This window comes from Melanostigma gelatinosum, assembly GCF_949748355.1.
Source record: "Melanostigma gelatinosum genome assembly, chromosome: 1".
Lineage (NCBI taxonomy): Eukaryota > Metazoa > Chordata > Actinopteri > Perciformes > Zoarcidae > Melanostigma > Melanostigma gelatinosum.
In genome coordinates, this window is record NC_136634.1 from 9078088 (window position 1) to 9102498 (window position 24411).

The window sequence follows — 24411 nt, forward strand, 5'->3', positions numbered from 1 at the left end:
TCAAATGTGATTTAAAAGCCCCCGTTGTTGGGAGGCCTGAGTGTTCGGAGCTAGAACTGGAGGAGGGGTAAAACTGCTCTGCGCTTTACCTCCCTGGTCACTGCGCATGGAAACTCAAACATCTTTGATTGTCTTTGGCTGAGTGGCCTACACCCCCAACTCGCATGAATGAAAGGCCCGCCCCGTGCGTAAAGCTCGTAAAGTGGGTTTGTACTGGCAAAGTGGGACACTTCTTTCTGGCATATCTGTGGAACTTCACCCACCCACTGCTATTATCCTACTGGAATAGTTATTGAGACAACACGATCTTTACTTAAAAAATATGAAGAAAAAAAACATTTCAGTCTGGAGCTGCTTCATTCACATTGTAACGGGGTCTGACCTCAACAGCCACAGGACACGTTTCCCCCCTCCACCGCTAAATCAGTGACATTTCACAGCAGAAACATGTTAATTCAGTCTATAAAGTCTCAGTTCAGTAGTCATTGTGCTTCTTTTTTTTTTCTTTGGGGGCAGGATTAGGAACATTTCACAAAAGGTGTATAAAAGAGGCCGGCAAAGGTCATCTGTTGGAGGTACTGCAACGAAATTTCCATTTTCCTCTCGGTCATGGTGGTACCATCAATGTATGTGCTGCAGTCCAACTTCATCACTCAGTATTAAATGGTTTCAATGAGCTCAAACAACAAATAGGGCTTCTGACTTTTGCCTGGCAACAAAAACTATTTTAACTGCAACTTGGGGAACATCTCACTTTGTTACCAAGAGCAGCCCAATACTGTATGACATAGTACTGGAACTGGAACCTTGCTTATAGTAACGCCTCTAGATGGGTAGATGCTGTTGGTGGATAAAAAGGTTTAGAGTAAACTACTTTTTGATGTCAAGAATTCAATTCATACTTTCATTAAGCTCAAGATGTCATTTTCTGAGTGTTAGGCAGACACTTTACTTAAATTGAGAAATAAATCACATAATTCATTAACACAAGCTTTTAAATGGTGAATTCCTGTAATTGAAAAGGGCAAACCATACAAAACGAATTCCCCTCAGATAAGTACAATTTGACTCGAAGTGGCCTCATAGCAGGAGCAGAATCGTGACTAATTGAATTAGCAGTTACTCTATTTTTCCTGGTCGTCTTCACGTTCATGTTTTTTTCCTCCATGCCACAAGTTCGGACCAGTGGCTCAGAAATCTACTTGCCCAAAGTACATTTTTAATTGCCCCTTTAAAAATATTTGAACTAGCATCAGTTATCAAATAAAGACCACGTTATGTGTCATGTTTAATCCTTAAGTAATCACTCTGGAGTTTCACCCACATCCTCTGATGCCTCCCAACAAACATCCTGTTTCCAACATAGTTTAAGTGCTTGCCTGCACTTCAGCTCATAAACTTTCTTTACCAGCCGCCATTTTCTCTTGACTGCCTGATTGGAATTGCACATGTGCAACTCAACAGAAGGAAGCAAGATGGCTCACTCCGTAGCTATTTCTGTCATCAGATCTGGAGAAAAACTGAGTTTAATTATGTTTTACCACTTGCCTGATCGAGCAACTCAGTTGCTAGATTTACTAGCCCAACGTGGCATTTTAGTTTCCACATGCAAGTGGACAATCTTTATTGTTGAGCCCTGAATGGTAGATTTATGCATTTATATGTTTAAGTTGGTGAAAATAGCTTGCTTTATTAAGTAATTGTTTTCCAAGGACACTAGAGCTTCCAGGCATCAAACACATTTAAATACCGTTGACTTGTTAATACCCCTTTAAACTGCACCGCAGTTTTGCCAAATAGCAGAAAATACTTGCAACAGTTACAGTAAAGAAAAAAAGCTCTGAAATATTTACTTAAATCAGGTTATTTTAACAAAAAATACAAATTGTAGCATTGAGTACATCTTCTGTTTTAGTTCGACACAGAGGTATTTTTTGTTCATCCCAATAAAAAGTAGCATTCATGGTAGTAATAATAATACTAATCACAATATTCTTTATCTTTTAAATCCTGAAATGTCCATGAACTGCAAGTATTTCGTACTGTCCCAATCTTGCAAGAAAATAATAATTTAAGTTGTCATATGTCTTTAGTATGTCCAGGAGCAATATTCCATTTATATATATTGCTATAATAACATTACATGAAGATGTTTATTTTACAAGCATGTACATTTTCCGTGAAATTAAAACCGATGTAATGTAGATTGAGTACAGTAAGATGATTTTTACATTCATGTGAAAACGCTGCTCCCTGGTGGCAAAATGTGACTCACACAAGAATGTCGAGACATACAGACACGAACCATACAAGTGATGCTGTGCTTTCCATTTAAACAACTTATAATTAACTGAGTGTATTGTTTCAAACTATTTAAAATATCACAAAATACTTGCGAACACTCAATAAAGATACACTTCCCTTTATCATGTTCATCAATATTTTACGAGCAAAAGAACTTAATAAAGGCCAAATTAAATATCATACGCATCATATGAGGCAAACAGCTAAGTACAAGGGTTCTGTGTCCTGGGGATATCCACTGTCATTTGGTCTGAAACAAAACACACAACATTTCGGTTAGATTTCCGTCCAATGACCAACCTGATGTGGGAAAAACACACATGACTGATCAGAGAACACCATTACCTTCTAATCTATACTTTGTCAATGCCGAGCTCTTCAGGTGTCGGGATGCCGAGCTCGTCTAATGTTGGCTTCAGCTCTTGGATCAGATACAGGTAGATGTCTTTATGAGGGCCAGATTTATCCTGAGGAAATGACAAATATTAAAACACACCAATCGTTAACGTATGACGATTAATAAGCAAAGATGATGATTGGCAACATTCCCCGAAAAAAATATTACCAAGCTCAGGAGGGGCTCTTTTTCCTCTTACCTTCACAGCTTCCAAAATTCGGATGGCGCTGGCCAAGTCGTCTAACCTCCGACAGGCTCTCAGTGCTGCCTCGAGAATCTTTGGCTCAGGTACCAGATCGTAACCGATTAATGTGTTCATTCCTGAAAGAAGAAATGACATCTCTTGAATTGGAGAACAGAGACTGATTTGAACACTTTTACTTAATTTCCTCTGTGGCTTGAAAGGATAAGGCTGGTGATATTCTATATTTTTACACTAGGAGTACCTACTGAACAATTTCCACAAGTATCTGGTCTCATCATTTTGTAATGAGCTTTTCACTGTTTCGCTCCTTTCTGCAACTCAAAATATTTCTTCTGTTGTGCCTTTTTCTATTCATTCAAAACACTGCACAACTGTTAAAATTGCTTTGTAACAGGATTAATGTCTGTCCGAGTGTGGCCTTAACCAAGAAAGATGCTCTGAATATCAAACAGAGAACCTTTAAATGACAAAAAAAAAAATTGGCACTGGTATTGAAAACGTCCCAATAAAACCTGGCCCTGGTATTGAATGTAGACGGAGCTTTTCACCCCCGTTAAGTTATCATGGCAACACTGATCCCATTTACAGACAGATCAGCTGTGTCACCCATTCAAAATTCAGTGCACATTTTATGGAAAATATAATTTGCATACTAGTTCAATAAAAAAATGTTACGTCAACCATGTTTGCATTTTTGTAATCTTACTACGATACAGTTTATAGTTTACTTCCTTAAAGTAATATCCTGTGAGGGAACAAAAGAAAATCAATAATCTCATCACAGGAATGCAACTTCCTCGTGTTAACCCCTGCGATCACCGTTGGACCTTATGTATTGAGTCTTTAAGTCTCAATACATACATAAGTCTTAAATCATTGTCTGACATCCACAAACATACCTTTTCTCAGCTCCCATGCGTCAATGTCTTGCTTGTTGAAATAGGTGACCCAGCGGGCATCAAACTCCTCATCTGTCTCTTGCTTCCCATGAGAGTAACACCTCGAGGCCAAAAGAGCTGCATGACGAAAACACAACTTTTAGTTGGAGCGATTCACCAATAAAATGCATTTACAATGGCGCCTAGCGTCAGGTAACGAAGGACAAGAAACAGTCAAGGGTGTGTTCTCTACAGTGAGTAAGGACAAGTGCAGTCTAGTATCGTAATGCATCTGGATCATTGCCAACGTCCTGATATGACCAACCTACTGCACCCACCAGCTGGAACACACACAGGCAACCAGGACGTTTGTATTTCTGCTATAGTTAACGTTAATTCTCGTAATATATTGAAGAGACTGTGGCAATCAGACGATTTGCATATAGTTTACATAACGTAAGCTGTAATAACAGCTACATCTAACGTTACAGCTGCACTTCCCTGACAAAGATAATGTAGCTAAGTTTTGGCTTATATATAGAGTTAAGCTAACCTACGTGTTTCCTGTCTTTTACCAAACTATAAGTTGATGTACAGAGCACACTAGCGACTAGCAGTTAGCTAGTTGGCAGAACACAGTTAACTAACCTAGTTAGCATGTTAGCGACTAGCATCAGCAGCAGAAACACAGGCCCCATTTGGAGCCTCTGCACCGGGTCATGACAAGGACACAGACACCAACGAGCTCAACACGGAGACGTTTTCAGAACAGCACACATCCGGGTTTTAAGGGTATTAGTAGTATTGGTCACAAGTCTACATAATTTGACTGAAACACATACACGTTTAACAGTTAGGCGCGTTATTATACGTGATAAGATACACCGGCTAAGCTGCTAAGCTAATATCAGTTAACGTTAGCCATGCGCCGACAGCCACACAGGATTTCCGTTTGAACTTCGCCCAGTCAGCTTCAGGAGCAACATTCAGAGGTGAACCCATACCTTTGCACCCTGGTTGCATACGGGTTAAACTCCGGACCCCGGAGACAGATAGTCGGACGGCGGCTCTGAACATGATGTGGGACAGCCGGCTAACACGACACGAACCGGTGAGATTTTGAAAGAGGAAGCCAGCGCTCAGTTTCCTAGACCGTTACGTACGCGATCTCCGTTCTGCGCATGTGCAAACTGCAGAGGTTCTGATCAGATTTTGACCCAGAAATACTGTAATACAATGAAGTGACTTGCCTTTTTTATATTTGTTTTCACAATATTTTCAAAAGAGTTGCCCCAAAGGGAAACTGGCTCAACATGTTCATACATATATTATTATTCTCACTGTTTACATACATGTATAGACCCAATTAATATCATTATGACATTACTTGTGAATAAAATGTTCTGTAATTATCTTACATATGACCCCAATCATTATTACTACACACACTAGTACCTACACCAATATTAGATGTATTGGTCTTTTGGGTATCTTATAGGATATATTCTGTCAGGAGGAAAATGAGAGAATTGGAGTTAAATAGACCCAACGCTTGTGGTGTTGGATACTATTTTTCAGCTTCACTGTGTTGCGTTCCACTATAACACAGAACATAAGGTCTGCCAGATGACATGTTTTGGAGGACAGATTTCACCCCAAAACACAACAAACTTGGATCAAAATTAACTGACGGTAATGTTCGTAAAATAGGTTTGTTTCTGTTAAAAATTCCAGATTTAGATTTATTAAACTGATTCTACCTTATGGGATTTTATTCAAATAAAAGATGTGTACACACTCTCCAATACAGAACAAAACATCAAAGTTGAAATGCAGTTAATTTATTTCAGTGTTATATCTGTAAAAAGGGACAGCATCATTCGGAAAATAAATCCTCAACTAAAACATTCTGGTCCTATAATGACAATGTACATGATTTCCCTCCAAAAGTAGAAAACAGAATAAAACCTTGATGTTTATATTTACAATGATATGACCAACCTTGCACATTTATTGCTACAAATAATTCAAAGTATCCCCTTTATTCATTCTCAGTGGAGCTGTGTGCAAATTGTATATTATGAATTGAGAGAATGTCTCGTTTTTGACTTCGGAGGCAAAGGAAATTGTCCACTCTAAGAGCAGAAAATTGTACATTACAATATAAAAGTTGAACTTCAGAGGTGTTTCCTATTTTAGGCAAAGTTAATGCTGCATAAAGACATGATAAAATAACATTCAGTTCCAGCCAAATATAATATATAAGACATATCGTACATTTTATGATCTTTCACATGTTAGTCAAACGTTCATGGAGACGTTCATGGAGAACATTCAGTCATTCAGGTCATCCAGACAGACTCTCTTAGCTGTGTGCTGTGAGGAGGGACTGTGAGCTGGCCTGATCAGACCTCTTTGACTCTCTGCGTCCTCCGTGGGAACACTCAGGGTCGGGGGGGCTTGATATCCAGGCTCCTGGGGATCCAGAGGGTCTTTAGAGAGCAGGATACAGATAGCAGGAACTGTCCTCTGCATGGTTATACCTGCTGCTCCCTGTTGTGGACTCTCCCAGACCTCATTCACTGTCTTGTAGTAGAGCTTGGACACCTGGTGGAGTTCTCCCACTTTACGTTTCAGAATCTCCACACACGTGACGGTCTTGGTGACTCCTCTTCCTGAGCCAGTGAAGACCACTTGTCTCATTGATGTCCCATTGCTGTCTCTCCCCTCCCCTTGCATGCGAGCTGTTGCGAACCGCAGCAAATTGCGGATCTTGCTTCCTTCTTTCACTCGCATGTGCAGGATGTCTGCTGCTAGGCCGGGGATCGGATAGGGACTGCTGTCCTCTGTGCGGCTGACTCTCCCGAAGTTGCTCTGGCCAACTTTTGGAGACAACGATGAAGATGGGACATCAGGGTCGAGTGAAACAGACTGCAGCTCCATCCCAGTGCTGCTTGTAGCATCTGAACTCTTCGTCTGACCCCTGGGTTCAGTCATTGTTTAGAGAGCGGTGGAATAACAGCGCAGGATGCGGATTCTGAGCCTGCAGCCTCGGATTATTTGCATACCTCCCTTGAGATCACAAACACGTTTCTCGTTAATTAAGAAATTAAAAACTGATCAGCTTTGTAATCAAAAACTGTGACTTATCCTGATCTTCTCTCTGTTCTGTGTACTGCATTTCCATTTTGTCTTCTGAGCACTGAGATGAGAGCCAGCAGTATGAAGAGGGTATTTCTTCCTCTAATCCCATTGACGTGAAGAAAAGGATGTCCTTGCTCTATTCAGCACTGAGGACAGCTGATGCCAACAAACACATATGAGGCTCAGAGAGAGACATGTAGTATGGGACAGAGTGCTCTTAAAGGCACATGCAACATTTAATAATGTCTGTCACGTTGTAGTTTGTTGGTTTTGGGGGGAAGCTTTTGTTGAACCCTAAAGGGTTCAGAGATTGTATTTGTCCATGTGGATGCTTGAATTATATGGATGAATTAACACGAGTTAATGAGATCTAACAAGGCGTGCAGTTGTTTCAACTGAATTGGTTTCGATTGTTGACATTCTTGATGCGCCTTTTTGCCTTATATTGCACCAAACTACAGTCTCACTGGGGTGAAGATATTCAGAAATGACATAATAGTTATGTCAACATATCATGGCTTTCGAGACAACCCTTCCTCTGCACTATTATCAGAGAGCCATATGGTCCTTGAAAAATGTCTTCCTTTGGGCTATCACAGCAACTTTACAGCTCTCCTCCCTTCAGTCCATCGCCTGCTGGGCTGACCCAGAAAATGCTTGCTCCCTCATTTGTGCCTCTTTTGAGTCAATGACATTTATGAGGACAATCATACCTTGGGCTTTTTTTTGCCAAACTTACATAAAACCAGAACTTGTAAGAATAGATTCTGTATCCAGATGCAAACAGATGTGTTTTCCGAGAGGCTTTCTTCAGAGAAGCACTCAAGGGAGGAGTTCAGGAGGCAGCTGTAGGGCTAATATGGAACCAGTACTGTTATAATGGTGCATTTCTGCCTCACAGGATGGGATGCACCCCATGGTATTCACTGACTTGAACAATGAGCACAAAGATGTGGTTCTCAGTGGTGTCAATATAGTTCAGAACAAAATACAATTGGTTCCCAGGAGAATAAGCCACTGTCCATGAATGTCAATACAATGCATGTTTCAGTGAATTCACATCATGCAAATTATTTGTAAAACATTTGGATGATATAGTTGTGGAACACTGGAGCATTTTCTTCAAAGCACATGATTATGTTTGTGTGCGACTCCTGTGACACATCTGGTGTGTTTGGCAGTTTTCTGTTGTTTTTCCGAAATGGAATACAACACCGGATCATATCAACACCCACGTTTTTAATGTGATGAAAATGCTTTCTAATTTAAACATCTGTGGCAATATCTACAGACATTTTGAACTATAATCATTGTGGTGTTTTATTGGCTATGTGTGTGCAATGAAAAAGCCCTCAGTAGTTGTTGGTGGTTACACTTCCATCTTGTGGTACAAAACAAGTAATACATAAATAACAAAGTGGCCCTTCGAGCTGTAGAAGTAAAATATTTGATCTGTTGAACAAAATTAGCAGATATTGAAAATATTTATTTAAAAAAAATGCATGGTACAAAACGTACAAAACACAAGTTTACAATACAGAGATGAAGATTTAAACGAAGCCAGACGATATAAGGCAAATAAGCTTTTACAGGTGCATGACAAAACAAACAAGCTTCATCAATCGAATAGTATCTCACTTGAAAGAAGAGATGCCCTCTTAATTGTTGGTATTTTCCCTCCTTTGAGTTAACGTTTCTCATTCAAACAAACAAAAGCTGATGAACGTAACGTAAAGCATTGTTTTTACGTTGACTTGTCAAACCATAAGCCATGTTTAGCCACAAAGAAACAAATCTATTTTCAGTTAGTTTTGAAAAAAAAGAAGCAAATCTGCACTTATCATGATCATATCATAAATCATTCTTTGTTTTCTCAGCACGGTTTGAAGCCATTACTTGTAAAATCTCCCTGTGGATCCTGGCTTCCTGAGTGTCGATGTGGACATCTCCTACCTGGCCGTTCTCATACCTGAGAAAGACACAAGCAGAATATTGTAGAAATCTGCAATATAGTCAGGCAATGTATCATTACACTGACAGGTTTCTCCGGCATTCCTGTCTTTGCTGCTTTGTGTTGTACTCACACAAAGAGGAGACGTGTGCACACATGGTCGGATATCGGACACACCCAAATGTTCCTGTGTTTTTGAAGGTCCTTCGAAGTTACGACTGTCAAAACATGCAGACAACTTTTATAAAACTTTGTCAAAAAATCATAATGTTATCAAAGCGAGGCTCTTTGTAACATGTATGTATTTGTATCTTAAATGTACCTTCACAGAGAGCAATGCAGTTTAGATTCCTGTTTTGCAGAAACCTGGCTTGTCCATGCTGCTTCTAAGACAAGGAGAGCAGACAGGATGAGATTTAACAAACAAGAGAAGACGTCCTACAAAGTGCAAGTCGACACATTTTGGACAAACGTTAATGATGATCTACCTGTTTGATTTTGTTTATTTGGTTGTGTTTCTTTATGAGTTCTTCTTTGGTGGGCATTTGGTGTTTCCCTTTACCCATCTCTGCACAAACAGGAAGGATCAGTTTAAAAAGAAAAGATGCTAGAATCAATAAATAATGGTAATTTTTGTATATATTTTATGTTGTGAAAATAATTATATTGTGCATTCATACCAGAGTATCCAAATGATATGCTTGAGATAGGACTCAGATAGATTCCTTTCCCATATGCAGCTCCATGAAGCTTAAAGAAGATACAATGTGAACACTAATGAATTATTTAATTTTAAATCATTAATTGTTCGGTCTAACTGTACACTTGATCCAAGTCGAACAAGATAAACTCCAAACTCTGTTAAAATCTCCACTGGGACATGACATTCGATTTAAAGGCTAATTTCATTTTAGCTTGAGGAATACAAACTCCTTTTGTGTTTTCATACTGTACCTGTAATTTTGTATAAGAGGCATTTATCAGTCCATTTCTCAAAATTGAGTGCCAGTTTTCGATGTGGGAACCACTGAAAGAAGAGACAATATAAAGCCAGGCTCATATTCTGTTTGTTGTATTGATATGAAGGTTTTATATTAGTGGCACAGCTTTTACTCACTGGAAAGCAAAGGTGCTGCCATACAGTTTCTTGGCAGTTTGAAAATGAGCTTCTTTGGATGGAGGGCTGCTGATCAACAGGAACTGATGGGGTGTGTGCATGAACTTAAGTTGCTAATGTGGAAAAAAGTGATCAAAAGAGAGCACAAACAAAATACAATTAAACAGTATAAAACTGTATAAAACACAGTTTATGATATAATATTTGGCTGCAAATTTGAACTACTATTGCTTTGAAACATGCATCTTTACCTTTGTTTATGTTTAAGTCAACATCCACATCATCAATTGACCCATACTCCCTAGAAGAAGAAAAGGAAGTACAAATTTAACAATGTATAAAATCAGCAGCAATCCTGTTAAGACCATGAGAAAGACAAGATGTTCTGACCCGATGGAGGCTGCAGAGTCCGAATACAAAGTCCTGACTGCCTCAATGTCAGTCTCCAGCTGAGGGTGGTGAGTCAGGTCGGTGGCACAGCTCTCCTGCCGAGACAAACACTGACACACTTGCCTTATGGTCCAAGCGGCTCAGCACCACAATGGCTAAGAAGATGGCTTTTACTCCTCCTTAAGATACAAAACGTTACGTGGGTAATACTTTACTTCCATCAACCTCTATTTTCTATTTGGCATGTATATAGGCAGCATATAAACATTTAAAAATGCATTATGACTATATGTTACAGTAACACACCATAGTAGATACAGGGAACATTTAAGTGTTGTCAACTGTATTTGCATGATACCTGTGCAGCTTAATAAATGAATTAAACAAACACATAAGATGACTACTGTTTCTTGTATAAATGAATGGCATGGATTTATCAATTTATAAATACTTCTTTATTTTCATATAGTCTATTTGCTGATGCAGGCCAAGAGAAATAACACTTTTATGAATAGTTTAAAACCTGATTGAAAATGATCTGTACGTGTGTATAAAGAGCTAATAAATGTTTTATAACACACTGAGGATTGTTTGAGTGGAGTCACATATAAATATGTTATAGTGTGTAATTTATCATTTATTCTCTGTTATGTATGTTTGTTATGTGTACTAGAAATTATAATCGTCTCTCAATGCATGATACAAACTTGAATAAAAGGCCTTATAGCTGTTACTACCTATATTATAGTGTTATGAACAATTTATTAAGTATATTCTGGTTTCACATGTCAAGTATGACTTTAATCCAAACTTTACTCCCCAACATGCAAACTAAAGGGACCAATTGCCATTCCAGTATCCAGTAACCATATGATAACCTTTAAATCAAAACATCATACGCAACCTTTTCTGCTGGTGTCTTCACTCAAGTGTGTGATGATGATTGGGATTGTGCTAAGATAACATTCAAACCAGCACAAAGTCATGCTTACAGGGATTCTACACAGGATCTCCTCCGAGTCACTGTCCTCATCAATTTGGCTCTCTGTCCACTGCTGGCTCTCAGTCTCCTGTCGGGTTAATGGGAGAAACTGTCAATCAAACGATCCTCTTATTTACACCACTAATTAGCTCCTTCTGTCCACACAAACAAAGTCAACCAACTGTGCAGCTGAGACTGCCACTGATTTCAACACATATGAGGGTCAAACAATGTAGCTATTATCAAAATTGTTGCAAATTAATTCTGACCAACAAATCATTGAATTGGCTGATGATTCCAGTTCTAAAAATAAGAGCTGTGTAGTCAATGCAAACAACTTACTAAGAATGTAAGGGATATTAAACTCACCATGTGTTCAGTTCTTTGGCACTTCTTCAGCAGCAATCAACAGTCTTCTTCCTTCACTGTGACTGACACAATTAAACACATATGTGACCTGATTAGTTCAGCTACCTCTACATTATAAATACAGTATACTAACACATGACTGTCCCTAGTTTCTTTACAATTTAAGCTACATTTTCATCAACAAGATTCTTCTCATGTGCCTCCCTTTATCTCAACATCTACATTATTGACAATGTAAATGAAACCATTCAAAAGACGGCAACATGTTTTGTACTAATGTAAAAACAGCGCTTACCTTTCCTTCCTGAGAAGAACTTTCAACATATTCCAAGTGAACAAACAACTTTATGGTACATATAAAAATAATCGCATCTCCACATTTGACGCTGCAACAACAAAAACAAGGAATATTCCTGTTTGTTGGCTTGACTGGCTGCCTGTCGAAACAGATATGTGTGTCATACGATCCTCCAGACCAGGAAAGCCATGTCAATGCATCAGTTTTAAGACTGCGATGAGAACAAAGATCCCTGGTGGCACATTTGAAAGCTGGTGATACGTGTGATGTTTGGCATTTATTAGTCTTCCTATCTGTCTGCTGCGCTGTAGTCTGACCTTAATCACCAGTTACCCTTGTTAGCAGTCGCCTGCTGCTCTTCAGTCTGGTCAGATTACACACTTCTAGGACTGCATACATCTATTCAAGTTGTCTCTCAACAAGTGATTTTCTCAGAGTAATCCACTTAGACATGAGTGGGTGTTATGTGGCGGTGTTTATTTATAGTGGTTGGGCACAATAGCATGAACCCCTGTACTTTACACTGTAAACTTCTTATTTTTTAAGGCATTGCATGAACAGTAAGAAGATGAAGCAACTGAATACAAAGCTTCTGAAATTTCTGCAGAGGTGAGTCATCAGACACAGTGACAACAGACACAAAAGTAGTATTTTTTAGCAGATATATTGATTGATGTTGTCTTATTGTGTAGTTTTTGTGTTGCATCCACCCCCTTCTCATTTGATACACCCACTGTTATAACTTTCAGGCCTCATCTGTCCTTCCCACAAGACAAACAAACAGGTTCACAATGAGTCATACAGTAATCATATCTCCACAGCAACCAGCTCTGTACAATATCTACTAAACAACATTTCATTTAAAATGAGTTTGAACCACAGACTATACGTTTAAAAGTGTGGTGCAGCTAAATTAAAAAAAAAAAAAGTATTGTGACCTGATATTGTAATAACTGTAGTGAGACTTATTTATTTACAATAACTTAATATTCATTTTACAATTCAGCACATTTCAGTTGTTCTGCAGGTTGACACAATCACCCAGACAACACTTCAACCAGTCTTCCACAAGAGGGAGCTGTTGTTGTAGAGAGGGAGACAGAGATAGTATTGTACTTTATGTACTAATATCAAACAGAACTTTTGGAATGTCCCTGACAATTGAACTTTATTCATCAAAATGTTTCCCCACTTATTTGATTATCTTAATTTGAGTTTCCTTGTTTTAACGAACATCTACAATTAGTTGAACTGTGAGTAACGCCACCTTTAAGCAATGCAATGTCAGAGGACATTGTCCATCACTAGCACACTCAGACATGAAGCAGATTTAGTGTACTGTCACAGTTCAGGAATAGCAGATTTGGACACAGATGCAGTAATCACTGACGAGGAAGCAGCAGGTGCTAATAAATCATTTAAATGGAGAATAAATTTAGATCGCTGTACAAAAACAGGCAGGCAACTCAGGCAAATCCCCCAAAACAGACCAGGAACACTGAAACGGGGAGAACAAACTTCAGGGGCAAATGTCTAGACATTAGGTGGAGCGAGGGATCTCAGCAGGACGACCTGGAGGATTGACAGGAGCAGAGCAAGACATCTCAGGAGGGTGACCAGGGTGCCAGACCACTGGAGGAAGACTAGACCGGCAGAGTTGCTCTAGAGAACGGCCCAGAGTTTGGCGGCCAGAACCCAGGGAAACAGGAGATTGCTGAAGCTCCGCTGGAGGTTTCTGCAGCCAAGCAAGAACAGGTGTCGGCCAGACCGGTGACAGGAAACCAGAATTTGGCAATGGCTAAAGAAACACTCGGTTTCTTCTGATGGAGCCTGACAGAAGCTTCAAGGTCCCCCCAGGGCCAGGCAGGTTCTCCATGACGAGTTTAGCAATGGAGCAGGCTCAGGATAGGCTGGCTGCAGACTCACGAAGCCATGCCTCGTAGACTGGGAGGTAGGCTGGCTTTGAGTAGGCCAGGGTGCAGGCTGGTGTTGAGTCGATTGGGCTGGGTTGCAGTAAACAGTTTTTCCCGGATGGCATCGAGGTGGTAAACAAAATGAGTCACCCTCTCCTTGAACCACTTTTGCTGTGTACAGATGTTCTCCAAAAGCTGAGCTTGCTGATGTGGTTGGGGAGCAATGAGTTTTTCCTCAGTCACATCAAACTTACAAACCTTCTTGGAGAAAAAGCATCGCTCTGCTGGGTTCGTAATTGGTCAGTTTGTTTCGTCACAGTTCAGGAATAGCAGGTTTGGACTGCAGAGAACACTGACAATGAAGCAGCAGGTGATTCAAATGGGTAATACACTTACAGAGTGCAGGTAACAGAGCCAAATCCAAAAAACAAAACAGACCAGGAACACTGAAACGAACTTATGTTATTTAAGTTGAGAATGGCACTGTGTGGACCTATAGTTTTATGTTTTTTGCCACGTTATGGTATATGTTCCAAATATGTTCCTCAGGCATGGAGCCGGGCATGGCTCAACGATATATAGACCTTTACCATAACATACATTGGCAGACACGATGGGGTTACACTACTGTACTCTTTAATAGATGTGTGACATGGCCATACTGACTAAGCATGCATTTGTGCATCTGTGTAAAATGTTAGTATATTAACTTTGCGTCTCTGCAAGCATTTACTGTTGTTTTTGACTCATCAGCTGATATACCCTCCAATGCATGTCATTTTCAGCTTGGATGTACTTTTTTTTAAATTTTGGAGCATCATAACTACATATCAAGCTCTAAATGAATGCATTTGGACAGTCATATCATGGTGCAGGAATGCTGACACGATCCCACCCCTACTGAGCTCATGAAACAACCTAATATGCAGCCCTGCAGATCCAAGTATAACATGTGAAAATAAAAAATAAAGAGAAGATTTGTCAGCTTCAAAATGAAAGATTATAGGGCAAGCAAAAAAGGAGGCGATATTATAATTTATTTTAAGTAAAACATAAATAAAGTAAAACATAATAAATTATATATAATTATAAATCAATTGTTCTTCTTCTTATCTATACATCCTTTAGGTGTCGCATGCTATTGATGGTAATGTATTCTGGAAAGGAAGCTAAAGGGGAACAAATCAAAAGTATGTGAATTTTGTTTTTCCCACTCACAAAATGTCCTCAAAACAACAGAAAACTGATAAATACATTTGCAATACACTTATTTAAAGATCTTTAACATATTTACAGATTATGTTTAATGTTCAAGTTAAAAGTGGGACTTTAACTTAGTGTAATAATTGAGTTTCAGCATGGGTTGAGAAGGTTGGGGTCAGAGGTCAGGAAAGGAAATAAAGGCTGGTCCCGTATGATCCAAAATATTTTTCATCGGGTCCAAGTTGAAGACCCAGGCTCATGTTCGGTCGTCAGCGGAGAGTTTTGGGCCAGGCGAACAACACACGCACCTGCGCTGTGTCCTCCCACATTATTTGTACTTCTGTGATGTTATCTGGAATTTTGACATTCTGTTTATTGTTATTTAGGTATAGAAAACAACTTCCGTATGAAAAACATACGTTCAACTCGCTGTCAAAACAGTGAACGGTACTTTAACTCTCGCGCCCTATATCCTGAATCACTGGGCGTTGTTCGCACAGGAAAGTAGTCCCGGTTAGTGAGGCGAATAAAACCTGTCGCTCCTACTGAGCCAGTGGCGTCTTGATCCTTGCAAAGTTCACCCAGTAGGTGAGTAGCAACAAGAACACTCAACTATATGACTGGAGAGTGGAGAGGAGATTTCTAATTTAGTGGAAATGCAGTTTAAAGTGAATGTCTGAATCAAATTATCATTCTCTAACAGGTTTTTTAAAAAGTAAAAAAAACAAAAGAAAAACGAATTTCAATTACTGATTAAACGTTTTCTTTGATAACTTCTACAACATTATTAATATATTTGAAGTTGTTGTGCATTATCATAATACATAATAATAATAATAATAATAAATATGTAACGAAATGTAACTTTGATCTGAAATATGAGGAGAGTGCACTGGTTTGCACTTACAGTTCCTTTATGCACACGGTAGAAGGGTAAAGTCCCATACAGCTCTCTAATTTAGATTTATTTGTTAATTGTATGTATTTTATCTATTTATCGGTATCCTGTTCTGGTACATCTCTGCTTTGCTTCTTCTACAGACAAAGATACAATTTGTTTCTACTCAAACTGCATGTTTTTTAAACTTTTCTTTCTTAATGAAATGAATAGCAGCCTGACCTGTGACCTGTGAATTATTACAAAACTATTTTTTGCAATTATCTTTGTTACACAAAGCTTCTGCAGGCGGCACGAGTCACAAATACCTTGAGGTGTCTTTGACCTTGTCTGGTGAATATTTATATAATAACACTGCCTTTTTTTCATGTAATTATGAATACGGTAATTTTCCTGATGTGTTTTTTTCTGATATGTTTCTAAAGTCCATAAATGCTCTCAGCTGATATTTTAGGTGAATGCTGGAGACAGGAATGGATTCCCATGCACTGACTACACATAGTCATGCATGTTGCATACCTCTATCATAGTGGACTGTAATCTGAATCCTGATAACTTTGCTGCTTTATACTTTTTAATGTCGACTGTTTGGCTTCTCAATAAGGATTACAATGTTGTTTAGCTTCCTCCTTGAGTCCTGGAGTTGTTGTTTTTTTGTGTCAATTGACCAGCTCCTCTTCTTCAGCTGCACATAAACTCCCGTTGGAATGTGGGAGAGTGTAGTCAGGCAGGCACATACTGTTGTTGTTTCTCTTTACACAGGCTGTTCGGTCACTCTGGAGAGGTCACACCTTTCTATAAGTGTACACTTTCACATTTAGATATTCATGAGAACCTTGCTATAGTTTCTAATTTACCTTTCACACTCTTTCAATATGTATGTGCTCACGTTTATGTGATCATTTATTATGTTAATATAGCTTATATTACTTATTTTTCCCGTGTTTCTTCTGTCTCCACAGGACATTTCCTGCAGACCCAGATCCAGTCATGTCGAAGTCAAAGGATATGGGCTCTTCCATCATTCACACCCAGCAGATGCATGCTGCCATGGCGGACACGCTCCTTGAGCACATGTGCCTGCTGGACATCGACTCTGAACCCGCTGTGTCTCGCAACACCGGCATCATCTGCACAATCGGTCAGACTCATTAACAAACTCTGTTGATTCTTCTCTTGTTACGCACTCGTGACGACAAAGATTATCTCATTGTCATTTACAAACATCATATTTAGCCTCGTATTGATTCACCTGTCTTGATGCAGGACCTGCCTCCCGATCTGTGAACATGGCCAAGGATATGATCAAGGCTGGGATGAACATTGCAAGAATGAACTTCTCTCATGGCACACATGAGGTGGGTCAATTCTTGCTTTTTAAACTATTTGCATCTCCAAAACTTCACCTTAGCTGTGTAGCCTGCTGAGCAACACAATCCCAAATGTTGAAATCACACCAGATGTCAAAGCCAAAAACGCCTGCTGTGACATCACTGATTCTAATTTGTGCAGCGTTGGAACCCAGATTGAGCAGTGCAGCAGTAGCTTCTTGACCCTCTGCAAGTAATTCAGTGGATTTGCCCTTTACAGCTGCATCCGTCAGTGTGACATTTCGCTTGGCCTGGTAGCTGTCTGTGGCTGTAATGTGATCTATGAGCTTGTACTTGCCCCTTCACCGGGTCTGTGTTGTAGCTTGAGATTTGGTGAGCCAACTGCATCACTGCCAACTGTTTGGCCGACCTTATACTACTGCCCCTTCGCCTTTAAAAGTCATGCCTCTTTACCTTTTTCACTGTCACCTGAGTGGATGAGCCTTCAAATCTATCCTCAGCTGTAGTATGAACACCCACAGTTGATATTTGGATTTTCAAAGGTTAAAAGCAGTGCTTTTTTTTCAATGTAGCACAACTCTCAGAGTTGCTTTTGAGTTGTCTGTCCAGTCTGTGTTTTGGTAAAAAATTTAAATATATGATCAGAACTCCAGAAAATCACAACTAAATCGATATATGATTTGGACAAAATAGATCTGACCTCTGTCTCATTGGCGTGTCAGTTGTCAGTTTAGCTATAAATAGTTCTTGTGTGAGAGTCAGCCTCGCAGCAACAGTGCGAGTAGAAGGCATGTAGCGAAACCACAGAGAGGCGTTCATTATTGACTGAGGACAGTGCTATTGTGCGGATTAGACATTAAACTTGTTGTTTTTGCATGTATTATGCATTTACTAGATCCAAAGCTGTAGGTAGACAGCGTAGCAGTTCTACACGTCAATCACATGAAGTGGAAAATTAGAAGTATTGGCTTTTTATTGGATTTGTCAAACACCCCGCTTGAATTAAATCAAATCAAATCATATTTAATCAGATATTTTGGAAACTATTCATATAATCCCTGGCAGCTATTTGTGTACAGTAAAACTGTCATGAGCTAAAAATATGTTGCAGTTGTCATTCAGGATTTACTCCATACAGTTATGTGACCGTGCTGCCCTTGTGACTGCATGACCACGTTTGTCCACCTGTTGTATCTGCATTTTAGGAACCCAAATAAAACAAGGTATTATGAGTCAGGTCACTAATGTAAATTCTGTCCCTTTTTTATGCTATTCTAGATCTATTGAGGTTTTCAATGTGATAACATTTGTTTAACATCTCACGTCATGCAGTACCATGCTGAGACCATCAAGAATGTCCGTGAGGCTGCTGAGAGCTTTGTTGCCGGATCTGCTGACTACAGACCATTGGCCATCGCTCTGGACACCAAGGGACCAGAAATCAGGACTGGACTTATCAAGGGCGTGAGTTCTTGCCAAATTACCAAGACTTCAAATGAGGCCATCATTGATTCATTTCACGAGGTTTGATATGAAGGTTTGATGCAGAGGTTTTCATCCTGAGAACAAACAAGCTCCCTCTCTCTGCTCTCGTTTAGAGTGGCACCGCTGAGGTTGAGCTCAAGAAGGGTGAAACCATCAAGCTCACACTCGACAACCAGTTCATGGAGAATTGTGACGAGAAAGTTCTGTGGCTCGACTACAAGAACATCACCAAGGTTGTGCAGATAGGAAGCCACATCTACGTTGACGATGGTCTGATTTCCCTCAAGGTTAAAGAAGTTGGTAAGCACACAAACAGTCACCTGTTTGGTTCATCTTTTCTAGCTTTCATTGAGATTTTGCTTTCACCTTTCTGCGTAATGGTGGAAATTAAGTTTTGCTTCATTGCATGTGTCCTAAGGCAACGACTTCCTGATGTGTAACATTGAGAATGGCGGATTGCTGGGCAGCAAGAAGGGCGTCAACCTGCCTGGAGCTGCCGTTGACCTGCCTGCTTTGTCTGAGAAGGACATTCAGGACCTGGAGTTCGGCGTGGAGCAGGGTGTTGACATGGTCTTCGCCTCCTTCATCCGCAAGGCTGCTGACGTTCAGGCTGTCAGGAAAGTGCTGGGCGAGAAGGGCAAGGACATCAAGATCATCAGCAAGCTGGAGAACCACGAGGGTGTGCGCAGGTGGTGGCATTACCAACGGTCACGCTTTAATCTGCACAGGTCTGAATCTTTGAAAAATGGTTGAACAGATTTTTCTGTCCGGTAGATTCGATGAGATCCTGGAGGCTAGTGATGGCATCATGGTGGCCCGTGGAGACCTGGGCATTGAAATCCCAACAGAGAAGGTCTTCATCGCGCAGAAGATGATGACTGGCAGGTGCATGAGGGTCGGCAAGCCCATCACCTGTGCAACACAGGTCTGTGACATCAGGTGGACAACTGTTTTGTTGAATGCATTTTAAAAAGAACAGTTTATCAGAGAGTCTTGTTTCTCCTCAGATGCTGGAGAGCATGACCAAGAAGCCCCGCCCCACTCGCGCCGAGGCCAGCGATGTCGCCAACGCCGTGCTGGACGGCAACGACTGCATCATGCTGAGTGGTGAGACCGCCAAGGGAGACTATCCCCTGGAGGCCGTGCACACACAGCACATGGTAAGAGCACCATTGACTGCTCCCATTCCTTAATTTGAAAAGCCCATACCAGTGTTTTTGCATGGTTTGGTCAGTTTTCTTTTAATTCATATTTGACATTAAAATTGTGCCAGCACACGTGTGTCTCATCTGTTCATGTGTTTGAGGCTGGGAGAAAGCCTGCATAATCAGTGTTAAAGTTGGCTGCCAAACAGCAATGTTTTTAATGACAAAAGCTACCAAATTCACACGATCAAGCAACACATTGGTGCTGGTAACTTAATGGCTTTGCCCTCTTTGGCTTTATATGCATCGGCATATGTTTTGTGCAGACCTGAAGCCACTTTTTGCACTGAATAAATAATTGTTTTTTTAGCTCTTTTACTCGTCACATCGGTCTAATTCTGTGTAATTTTGGTGGTATAGTTCCATGTAAGTGCATGATCAACATCATGAATAATACAAAATTTGATAAAATATGTTGTAAAATGTACTACTAACGACAGTAAATATAAATACTAAGTTTCTAAATGATGTAGAAGGAAGAGAAAATTGGCATTTACATCATTGGTACCAGCTTGGGTTTCACTGACAGCTTGTTTAGTGTTTGTTTAACTTGCTTTGTGTATCCCTGTTGTTGCACCTAACCCCCCCCCCCCCCCCGCCCCTCTGTCCATCTGCTGTTGTCTCGCGTTGTGCTTCAACTGTGTGTGTTTAATTTACTCAGTTAGCATGTGTCTGAGGATCTGCAGTGCACAGCAACAGTCCCTGGACATCACAGCCACCGCTGTTGTTCAGCTTCATGTCTCAGTGTGCTTTCAGGTATGAAGACCTCTGCACTGAGGTTGACTGCCCCTTTGTTTTGTCCTTTGAAATACCAACTAACTCCTGCAGTTGAAACTGGCTGTGTGACTGCAGCCTGACTTGACTGTAATCTGTTCTCATGTTCAGATTGCCCGTGAAGCCGAGGCAGCCATGTACCACAGGCAGATGTTCGAGGAGCTGCGTCGCACCTCCCATCTGACCCGTGACCCCACAGAGACCGTAGCTATCGGTGCCGTCGAGGCTTCCTTCAAGTGCTGCGCCAGCGCCATCATCGTGCTCACCAAGTCTGGCAGGTGAGACTTGAAAAAGAAGAATCTATCCTGTAAAGCTCTGACTCATAATATCCTACACGGTGCCCACTGTGAGCAAAGAAAGTGGTGCATTATGACATCTCTCTAGCTCACCGCCTTCGCTCCTTCCCTAACACAAGCCCTTGGCTCAGATAAAGTCAGCCAACTTTCACAATCTGTGCTCCACTTGTGACCTTTTGAGATCTGAACCCTGACATTTTACAAGTTAATTTTAACTCCCTGTTCATTCCTCTCTACTTGAGAGATCATCCACACATCACATGATACAGAAGGCGTATTACTGTCAGCTGGATGGATTTCGTAATGATAATTAATGGAAAAATTAAAACAGCTATAATTAACATTTCCATATTCACAATGGATCTCATGACTATATGTAAAAGGGGTGATACAGAGAATTATTACCCATCTCTACTGTTCACCTCAACACTAAGCAGCATTATAACGTCTGTCAGCTTATTGTTCAGCTGCATGTGTTCTGTGTTGGTTCCTTTTCTCTGCCCTTATAGCATCGTTTACATCTGCAAAAAAGCTAGAAAAACCCAATATACACGTCTGCTCAGCACTAAACAGCAGACGGACACATTTAGAAACTAGCTGGTGAACATAGTGGACCATTTGGGCTAAATCAAAAAAAAGTGTGAATATTGGACAATTGGACACAGACACAACTTCAAATGAATGCTAATGTCGCTATGTAGCTTCTGAATGTACAAATAAGCAACTGTTTACTACAAAGTTCACCAAATCCACTTGAAAAGTGATATGTCAATGTTGTGTTTTACGACTGCCTTCCACTGCACACACATTTTAGAATTGGTATATTTTCAGTTCTACGTATTTGAAAGAACTTGTACCTCCGACCTGCAGGTCTGCTCACATGCTGTCGAGGTACAGGCCCCGTGCTCCCATCATTGCTGTGACCCGCTGTGGCCAGGCCGCCCGCCAGGCCCACCTGTACCGCGGTATCTACCCTGTGCTCTACACCAAACCTGCCAACGATGTCTGGGCCGAGGACGTTGACCTGCGTGTGAACTTTGCTCTGGAAGTTGGTGAGTGTTTTTTGTTAAAATGAGTCTCAAGAAAAAGGATTGTAAAACTGTTATGGAGCAATAGGTATGGGATAAATGTGTTAATTGACAAGACTTTATATCTAATTAACTGAGTCCTTATTTTTCCACTAATGCCTCTTTTTCCTCTATCTGTAGGCAAGCACCGCAAATTCTTCAAGTCTGGAGATGTTGCCCTTGTTGTGACTGGCTGGCGCCCAGGTACCGGTTACACCAACACTATGAGAGTTGTGCTGGTGCCTTGAACTCCATCAAAGGACATTAGTAACCGCTCCCCCTCCCCTCTCCTGTAACCTGCCTTGTCATTTTGGACTTTTCTTTCCTCTCAGTCTTCATCCCCAACAGCAAATCAAAACCAGGCCGCTCCTTCAAAGGACTTTTGAAGGTGTCGTTCACAGACAATAACTCCTTACTTCCTTTATCCATAAATTACATGTATTGTCTAAATCCTTTTAATGGAAACCTTTCTATCGTGACTGTGTCGACTTAGCTTGCATGTTGAACAGAGTGGTAATCTGTGTTTCTCTGCATTCACTGTAAAGTACATGTTTTGTTATTTCCTTGTTTTTTGGTTCATTAATTATCCAGGGATGAACATAAATATGTGCTAGTATTGTCTTGCCCAGTGTTTCATGCTGAACTGACAGTTGGCACAAAGTCATCTGGGTTTCAATCCATTAAACGGAATTCGGTGTTCGGTCAACTGTGTTTGTTTTCCTCTCGTCATCACCGTCACATTAAACTAGAAAAAGAGTCATTTTTTCATTCAGTATTTTTAATGTTAAGTATTACAGCGAGCCATATTTGTATGCCTCATACTGAATAAAAAGTACAAAAGTTTTAGTATCAAAATCTACCTAAAGTACAAAGTGTAAATGGTAAATGTGGGTCATATTGTTTCCTATATTGCCAGGCAGCGTGCAAATTTCATGAAGTGATCGATACATTTTTTTTCTTATTTATAATAATATATCAGAATTTAGCTGATGATTATATTTTGTATTATTAATCTGAATCTGCAAAGTCACTAGAAAATAACTAAAAGGTATCAAAAAGTAGCTGAAAATGGAAATACTCAAGTAAAGTACGAGTATCTCAGAATTGCACAGTGCTTGAATAGATGTACAAGTTCTGTCTGCTTTGGATCGACCTTAAAATCTTCATCAATTTAATTTGAATCAAACCTTGCAGTGGCTCTAAATACTCATTAATCCAGCAGTTATCAACCCCGTGAACACAGCAGAGTCGAATATCTGGTAGATTACAATCCTGGCTATTTTGAATGTCGGAATCATGCAGTTCTCAATTCACTATCCGGTTTAAAGTCTGAAAGTTCACCAGGGTTTCATCAGATTCTCCTTACATTCCACACTCTGCTCTGGAAAAGAAATCAACAGCTAAGACGAGCATCATTGACCATGTTATTTTATTGCACTGAATTCAGTAGCTGAAATAAAATATGCCTAACACACATAGGTGGTGGATTGCTCACATTTGTTGGTTGAAACATTTGTTGGCAGCAAAATGAGAAATAAATATATCAATAAATGAATGACACGTCCTCTCCTACACAAATTGAATGCACTCAAACAATATGCTTTGGATCGACAAGAAGGATTTAAGAGTCTGGTTTTTAAAAAGCAGTCTGTGATACATGTCTTACTGATTCAGCATAGCATCACAAAGCAGCAATTGTCTAACAACAGATGTCAAATCTTACAATCAAATACTGTAAAATGAAAGAGGTAAATATGCAGCAATATGTGACCCATCAGGGCTTCTCTGTAACCACGTGTCCAAGTAACTGCTTTTAGCCCTTTGACTGGTGCAAGAAACATTCAGATCAGTCTTACTGCATTGCTGGTTTCAGGGTGTTTGATTATGCACGATTGCTTTGATTCCCTTGTTTTAATCTGTTCTAACTCAAAACAAAATCTCCCTCATTGACTCAAGTGCTTCTATTCACAGTACCTTTGTACACCTATAAAAAAAACACAGATTATTGCATACTATGCTGATGGCACACAAACAAATGTTCTGTACCGAAGTTAGCGTCAGACTGAAACTAGTTGGCATCGGTGGTGCGTCTCAGAGCGGCTGGGGAAATGTGTGTTGTCTCTTAAACTGGTTGCAGCTTCCAGTTCTCCACAGAACACCGTAAACGCCCTCGAGTTCAACACATTCATGAATTAATCCTACTT

At 40.2% G+C, this 24411-nt stretch overlaps 3 protein-coding genes across 4 annotated transcripts; 1 reads left to right on the top strand and 2 right to left on the bottom strand.

Moving 5' to 3' along the window:
* Nucleotides 1-1819: 1819 nt before the first annotated feature.
* Nucleotides 1820-4936, bottom strand: LOC306782489 (cytochrome c oxidase subunit 5A, mitochondrial-like). Of its 2 annotated transcripts, none has more exons than XM_079275882.1 (5): nucleotides 4789-4936; nucleotides 3806-3922; nucleotides 2901-3022; nucleotides 2650-2771; nucleotides 1820-2554 (listed from the first exon to the last, which is right to left on the bottom strand). In XM_079275882.1, exons 1-4 carry the CDS (start codon nucleotides 4859-4861, stop codon nucleotides 2658-2660), a joined length of 426 nt encoding a protein of 141 aa, XP_079132008.1. In that variant the 5' UTR covers nucleotides 4862-4936; the 3' UTR covers nucleotides 1820-2554; nucleotides 2650-2657. The 2 variants fall into 2 exon arrangements, with proteins under 2 accessions (XP_079132008.1, XP_079132009.1); XM_079275883.1 differs by having other exon boundaries at nucleotides 1820-2560.
* A 1182-nt stretch (nucleotides 4937-6118) lies between these two features.
* Nucleotides 6119-6781, bottom strand: LOC306783551 (ribonuclease P protein subunit p25-like protein; the record flags this gene model as incomplete). The annotated part of the gene is made up of 1 exon (XM_079277259.1): nucleotides 6119-6781. The coding sequence occupies one exon, from the start codon at nucleotides 6779-6781 to the stop codon at nucleotides 6119-6121; it is 663 nt and encodes a 220-aa protein (XP_079133385.1).
* An 8849-nt stretch (nucleotides 6782-15630) lies between these two features.
* Nucleotides 15631-22913, top strand: LOC306785758 (pyruvate kinase PKM-like). The gene is made up of 11 exons (XM_079280211.1): nucleotides 15631-15739; nucleotides 17012-17190; nucleotides 17316-17407; nucleotides 18713-18844; nucleotides 18979-19165; nucleotides 19284-19554; nucleotides 19640-19790; nucleotides 19873-20025; nucleotides 20956-21122; nucleotides 22011-22192; nucleotides 22349-22913. Exons 2-11 carry the CDS (start codon nucleotides 17040-17042, stop codon nucleotides 22453-22455), a joined length of 1593 nt encoding a protein of 530 aa, XP_079136337.1. The 5' UTR covers nucleotides 15631-15739; nucleotides 17012-17039; the 3' UTR covers nucleotides 22456-22913.
* The last annotated feature ends 1498 nt before the right edge of the window (nucleotides 22914-24411 follow it).

What these genes read in the sequence shown, in the direction of transcription:
- LOC306782489 (XM_079275882.1), bottom strand. Translation starts at nt 4,861, where the DNA reads ATGTTCAGAGCCGCCGTCCGACTATCTGTCTCCGGGGTCCGGAGTTTA. An exon ending in TATGCAACCAGGGTGCAAAG is followed by an intron (nt 3,923 to 4,788) that starts GTATGGGTTCAC and finishes TTCGTCATGCAG; the next exon opens with CTCTTTTGGCCTCGAGGTGT. An exon ending in GAATTTTGGAAGCTGTGAAG is followed by an intron (nt 2,772 to 2,900) that starts GTAAGAGGAAAA and finishes TCATTTCCTCAG; the next exon opens with GATAAATCTGGCCCTCATAA.
- LOC306785758 (XM_079280211.1), top strand. Translation starts at nt 17,040, where the DNA reads ATGTCGAAGTCAAAGGATATGGGCTCTTCCATCATTCACACCCAGCAG. An exon ending in AACCACGAGGGTGTGCGCAG is followed by an intron (nt 19,555 to 19,639) that starts GTGGTGGCATTA and finishes TCTGTCCGGTAG; the next exon opens with ATTCGATGAGATCCTGGAGG. An exon ending in CCATCACCTGTGCAACACAG is followed by an intron (nt 19,791 to 19,872) that starts GTCTGTGACATC and finishes GTTTCTCCTCAG; the next exon opens with ATGCTGGAGAGCATGACCAA.